The 7,410-nt window shown below is 28.3% G+C and overlaps 1 protein-coding gene across 1 annotated transcript; it reads right to left on the bottom strand.

Moving 5' to 3' along the window:
* Window positions 1-5,071: 5,071 nt before the first annotated feature.
* Window positions 5,072-5,983, bottom strand: LOC131057630 (uncharacterized). Its single transcript, XM_057991776.1, has one exon. The coding sequence runs from the start codon at window positions 5,903-5,905 to the stop codon at window positions 5,072-5,074; it is 834 nt and encodes a 277-aa protein (XP_057847759.1). The 5' UTR covers window positions 5,906-5,983.
* Window positions 5,984-7,410: the final 1,427 nt, after the last annotated feature.

The raw sequence follows: 7,410 nt of genomic DNA on the forward strand, positions 1-7,410 counted from the left end.
AATTACTTATTAAATTTTGTATTGCAATAAATATTAAACTAATAATAACTATATTCAAGTGTAGATTAAGTTAATAATAATTATATTCTTATTATTATATTAGATCTTGTTTGAAAACAATTACATCACAATGATATTTCAACGTTTTTAAGTTTTTAAGTTATTTTACAAGTTTTTAGGTACATTAAAATAATATTTAGCTTTTTTTAATTTTCTTTTCAAATTCCTCATGTAGTTTGATAATGTGAAAATTTGATAAATCTAAACTTATTTATTTATTTTATATATGTTACAAGTAACTACCAAAATAAATTTTGCCTTTATTATTGAAACTAGGTGAAAATATTTTGAAGCTAATTAATTGATTATTAATTAATTGTGAAAATCTTACCATTACAAGGTAACAAATCTTTTACTTTTCAAGTAATTTATACATAGCTCTTGGTTGGTTAAGTTAGTATTATGCTAACCCAATTTAATACTATTAAATTTTGATATCATAGCAAGATTAAAACAATAATAGAGTAATAACATAATATAATATAAAACATTATTAATATAGTCATAAAAATTATAAAATAGTAACATAATTTTTAAAATAAAAATATTCTAATAATTAAAATATTAATATTGATAATAATATAATAAGTCAACACTATAATATATTATTAATTAGAATAATAAAAAATAATTAAACAAAAATAAGTGAAAAAATAATATAATGAATATTAATAAAATTTAATATAAAAAAAAAATTGTTCTCACCTACACGTAAATATTTAAGTTTTCTTTACTACTATTTAAGTATAAATTTTTATTTGTTCACTAATGACATTCTCAAATAAATATTAAATTTTAGATGTGTTATAGTATTCTTAATTGAGAAAAATAAGTCATTTGAAATATGTAATTACTCTAGCACCTCCCCCATACTCAACTTAGGAAAGAAGAGATGTGTTCCCCAAAGATAGGTCATATGAAGTACACATGTACAAGTTATTAGAAACCTAGAATAAAAAGAGGGTGTAGCCCATAAAAAAATAAAAAACTTGAATGATAAAAATTAATCAAAAGGAGCGGAAAGATAATGGCTTGAAAACCCTATAGGACATTACCTATCTATGACTTCAAAAAGGAGAGGTATAATGCAAGAATAGAATGTCACATAATAACTTTTGTATTAGGTCCATTTGCAATGAATGAATTAGGATGAGTGTGTCTAGAAGTTGATCATATATGTCAGTGTCACTGTTGAAATATGACTAAAATTGATCAATGGGACAATGCATAATGCATGTAATTTGAGAATGGTGTTAATTTTGAATGTAGATGGAAGAGTTGAAATAATTGAATTAAGGCATGTCAAGATATAAGTATAATATAGAAAACAAGAAATATGAGGGTTATAATTGTTAGTAATTCAGGGACTCAAGCTCCCAAGGTCACCTATTAAACCAAAATATCCTTCTACAAAAGAGAAAAGAAAAAGCATAATTTTTCCAATAATAGATGTATAATATGTTAGATCAAATATGCTAAATGAAAACATCTACGCAATAGAAAAAGTACATATGAGACCTTTCTTATATAGGAAAGAACGAGAGATAGGACTAACTAGGATGATGGAAGGTGTCTTAATCTTATGAAATGAGACAATTAGCGGATAAGATCACATATGTTTCTAAAAATACTCCTAGAGCCCTAAGTAAACTTAAAATGTGAACATGCATAAATAGGGCCTAATTAGAAACTTGTTGGATATTGTTCCTTGTTGATATCAATAGCCCCTTTAAGTGCAACTTAAGGACAATGGTGAATTAATACAAATGAGGAAAATATGGAAATATGGGACTTTCTTTAATAGACCATGTTAGGTTTGCAAATACAATCTCTCATAAGTGAAGAAAATGAGAAAACCCAATAGAACGAAATTCCTCCACAATTGAGAGAAAATACAAAAAAGTGAAAAAAGAAAGGACTCAATATGACCCATTCCTTTGAAAGTGAAAATTAGAGATTGCATAAAATTAAAGACAAATGTGTTGATCTATTCCTTTAAAACAAACAATACTAGTGAATTCACACCCATCAAGTTTGAAGCCATTTTATTGTATGAATGTGTAACCAAATGGAATAATGGGTAGCTAGAACCACCAAATGTACTCATGTTGGTAAATTAGAGAGAAGATGAAGATAGGGCAAGCTTAAGTAGAATCACAAACATGAGGTGTAAATTGGACTGGTTACAATTTACGATGCTACAAGAACACATGATGGACACTTGGTATTTCCTTCTCATTCTTAATTGTCACCTTCAAGCATATCCAATCATGAAGCTAGATTTTCTTTAACACATCAACACACTTATTCAATGTGATCTTGATCACCTTGTGCTTCCATATTTACAACATCAACTACTTGTATGTATGCCTTCACACATTCATTTCAATAAAAATGTCTATTTAACACATTAAACTTTAAAACTTAAATGTTATATTACAATATGAATAGCTTTTCCTACCAAAGTACGTAGCACCACAGTTCTCCTCACAGACACACCTAAGCCCACCAGGTCTACTACATCACATTCAGTCATGTCCTTATCAAACTCTTATGCACATGTGGACCTTGTGGACAAAATCACTATTTTTTCCTAATGGAACATCGTGAATCTGTCTATAGAATAATGTAAGAGCCCAAGCCTCTTGTACTAGAGTGTCCATAAAAAAAATGAAATAGCTAAAACCTCTTCTATGTAAGTGTCCACATAAAAAAAAAAAATTTAAAAGAACGAAAGAGCTAAAGCCTTTATTATGACAGTGTAAACAAAAAAGAAAGAGATTAAGCCTCTTAAAGTTTAGATTGGCACGTCACAACAATTTGAGATATGATGGTCTATAATTGATAGTATTGAATTATATATTTGCAAATTTAATATCCAGAAAATTCTTAATGGTCTATCATGAATATGATATTTCTTATCCACTAATATTCAAAGCCATAAATTCAATAATGAAGAAATCATAATAAATCACAGCTGATCTTTTGACCAATTTTCATTCAAAAATTAGTGAAAAAAGTTTGCTAACCAATAAAATTAAATAAAATCATTTTTTTTTGGTGATTAGATGTCCATATTTATAATTGACATATTGATAGGCCAAATAGAAAAGTCGAATACATGATGGAAGCGAATTAGCCAAGAATAAATATTACTCTGAATCGCACTTTTCTAGAAACAATGCTATATTCCAAGCAAGGATAAGCGTTACCCAGGAGGAGATTTGCGTCCAACTTTACAGAACTTCGAGTATAAATTGCATTTGGAGATTTGGAGTTCTAGTTCTAGTGCGCTTCATCACAGTATTGAAGCAGTATTTATAACAAATAAAACTTTACTCCTGAGATTGATATGTAAGTTTATTTTAAAATTTTAAAATTTTTTATTATTATTATATGATTTTCTAAAACAATTTTAGAGAATAGATATTGATAAATTGATTGGTATGTAAGTTAAAAAATTAACTATTGAAGTGTAAGAGTGAAAAATGTATATTTTTTGTTTTTGGAATATAAAATATTTTTACATTTGTAATGAAATTAAGTATCATATTTTGTTTGTCAATTCTAAAAGTATGTTTTCATCTAATGTTATTTTTGACCAATGAATATATCTTAAATCATTTGTGATATTTTCTTATTGACACTTATATGTATTCAATTACACTTAAGAAATATTTTACAATGGTATTAAATCATAGAATGTCTTATCTTGATCTTATACACAAAAACCAAAACAGCTTTCTTACATTTATTCCTAGATGAAGTTTTACTTCTTTGATTTTAATGTTTTCTGGATTATGGCTAACGATATTTTTTGTTACCTCATTGGTATATGTTGTTATAGAGGAAATCAAATCTTAAATAGTATAGTAAATAAAAAAGTTATATTTGGTTGTTTAGGTTTTTCTTGTTAAATTGAGTTTTTCATATTACTAATTTGATTGTAGGAAATGTTTGATGATTATCATTGGTAAATATTGTTGTAGCTGAAATAGACACATCTTTTTTAATTAGATAATAAATTAGTCAACATAATTAAATTTTAAATAGTAGAATTAAAAAAAATTCGATTTTGATTGTTTAGAATTCATAATTAAATTGAATTTTAGATATTATTGATTTGGTTTTATGATGTGTTTGATGATAACATTTGACATAAAATAGAATGTAAATGGAGTGTGGAGAGGTCACTACTTGAGATCTAGCCTTCTCTTAAAGTCTTCTGCCATGGAAATATCATGATGCTATGTTTGGTTATAACTTGTCACTTCAAGTATAGGATTGCTAATTGATTGGTGATTAAAGTTTGTAGTATTTTATCATTTTTAATAAAAAATAATTCATGTAATATGTAAAAAAAAATTTAATGTGGTTATTATATTTATACTTTTATATATATTTAAAGGTCAAGTAAGAGAATCGTTATTATATTGTGAAATGATTAAATTTAATATAATAGTAAATAATTCAATTGTATTGTATTTTCAATTCAATAAAATTTGAAAATGATAATACTGTATATTATGTTGGTGTCCTGATTATTTGGTTATAATGTCAGATTGTTTATACACTTTTCATTGTACAAATTTAACACACTTTTTTTCTCTATAGTACTTATGCAATCCAATAGTATCTAAATTCTACTATAAATAGAAGGTTAACTATTAAATCGTGTGCAAGAATCTAATAAAATTCAGTCAAACATATTGTAGATCCAATAATAATGCTTAACATAGATCATAAGATAATATTACAAATTGCTTTTACAATAGTAAATAATCAATAATAATAGATCATATTTTAGGAAATGTGTAGACAATATCTTTAGCTTCCTTTTGGTAAACACATAGTGGCTTATAGAACATTAAATTCTCGTAATAATAATTTTATTAAAAAAGAAAAATAGTAATAATAATTTAATATTTCAGTCGATCATTCTCCCCTTCAAATAAAACAATGTTTGCATTGTAAGAACAGAGATCCAGAACAAGAAAGAATCGATAACCGATCAATCTTTTAAAGAATACCTTTTGCCAGTAAAAGGTCGGAACTTATCAGCTTCTTCACTTTCCTTTTCACTTTTTTGTGTCACCACCTTTCCATTTTCCCTAGCAAGTGCATGGGTTTGATAGGTGTTATCACCAAATACAAGCTTACCTGGTTTACGTATTGGAGCTCTTGAAGGGGATCTTGACCTTGCTGATTTAACTTTCGGACTCTTGGGTGATACAGGTTTTCCATTCAGACGCCTTCCAACTCCAGTGAAAGCAGTAAATCTGCATTGAGATTTTTCTTCATGCTCTGTAGATGTAGTAGTTTCTCTTGTTGATCTTGAACTAGTTGCAGTAGTGCAGATATTAGCAGGATTTAATGGCAGCCTTTCAGGTTCTTTGTAATCAAGAGGAGGAGCAAAGTCTACTTCCAAGTCTGCGTCAAACACACTTATGGCAGATTCAGGTTTTGTTTCAACTATATTTATAGAATATATGGTGTTGTTGTAATCTAACTTAATGGTATCCCCTGTGGTCAAACAAGAGAAGTTCCTCAGAGAAACCTCCAAGAAAGCTTTTGGGTTGGATATGTCTAATAAATTCTTTGTGTGGGGCTGCAATTTCAAACTCGTCCCCTTTGGAAGAGTGGTATGCTTCAATTTGACTGTATCTCCTGGTTGTAGAAGCATATTTTCCATCATCCAAAGTGGCATATAAATGATACCCTCCTCAGCCACGAATTCAAGTACTCCACAGTGTGAGATGCAACCTGTGATGGTATTCTGAAGCTGGAAAAGCATTGGATACTCTATTTCTTGAGATATCAGACGAGAAAGAGCAGAAGGAGGCATTATAATTTTGTTGGCTTTTTCAAGCTCTGGTTTGTCAGTATAAATGGGAGGATAACATTGATAGATCTGCTCAAAAGTAGCAGCTTCTGCATACCAATTACTATCTTCATAAGGCCCTCCATACCTATATCTTCTATATCCATATCTTCTTTGATAAGATCCATCTTCATCATGTTCTTCTTCATGGTTGTTCATAACTTCTTCAGGTCCTCCATTTCCATATATATTTTCATCATATAAATTTTCATAATATCTTTCTTCTTCATGCACATTCATATTTTCATCAATTCCATCTTCAAGATTTCTTTCTTCTTCATGTCCATATCTACTTTCATCAGATCCATCTTCATAATAACTTTCTTCTTCATTTACATTCATATTTTCAAGCTTTCTTTCTTTTTCATGTCCATTGATATCTTCACCAGGTTCTACATATCCATATCTTCCTTCATTATCTGATCTATCTTCATCAGAACTTTTACATCCAAAAATCTCTTCCTTACCAACATAATATTCCATTTCTGAAAAAAAAATTATAGAATTTGAGCTCTGAGATAAATTCCTGTGCAGTTACGTATTCTCTTTTGTTGGGTTTTAGCAATATTATATAGATGTCATATAAAGGGTTGCGTCCTTTTTATTTTTAACAGTCGCGGTGTTAACTCTTAAGTGCTCCATCAATTTATAAATGAACCTATATAACTATTAATATGAAATAAGATTGGTTTTTTAATTTTTTAGATTGAAAGCTCTTTTACATGCAATGTAAATAAGAAAACGCGTAAAATGCAATTTAATATAATTACATCAGGAGCTTGGAGTGCATGTCTATCGTTCACCAAATTCGAACTTGTTGATTAATTCTTAAATGTTTAGTTAAAACGAATAAAGTTATTGTCTATATAATAATTCTGTGTATTGAATATAACTGTAAAGTTATTTGAAGAATTTTTGGCAATACTGAATTAACTTTTTTTTGTTATAGTAGAAATTTTTTTTATGAGAACTACCTCAAAAGAGATCGTGGCACCAAAGAAAGATAAAACTTTGACTATTTATAAAAGATGGAACACCAAGAAGAGATTGACAAAACAATCAATTATATCTTTAGATCCCACCCTATAACATAATAAGAAGCATGTTTTAAGCCTGCTCATGCTTTCTTTTCCTCAATTTATTTTGTTAAATCTACTAGTCCCTACAATATAAGGGTCATACATGCACTGCAATTACCAAAACCCATGCTTTTTGCCAGTTAAACTAAAGTTGTGGCCTAGTTCAACAAAATAATTAAGAAAGACAAGTTGTTAGTTTGATAAACTTTGTTGAGAAGGTTTAGGATCAGAAAATGAGTTAAAATAATTGTTGTTTTGGGGTAGGATCCTTTGAGCAAATGTTTAATACAATAAATATTCACTCCTTTGGCTACATGATGTGGTCAATTCCCTTGATCAAAACATCTCATTACCTATACATCCATGTTGATATGGATGTCACTACCTATA

This window comes from Cryptomeria japonica, unplaced genomic scaffold, assembly GCF_030272615.1.
Source record: "Cryptomeria japonica unplaced genomic scaffold, Sugi_1.0 HiC_scaffold_402, whole genome shotgun sequence".
Lineage (NCBI taxonomy): Eukaryota > Viridiplantae > Streptophyta > Pinopsida > Cupressales > Cupressaceae > Cryptomeria > Cryptomeria japonica.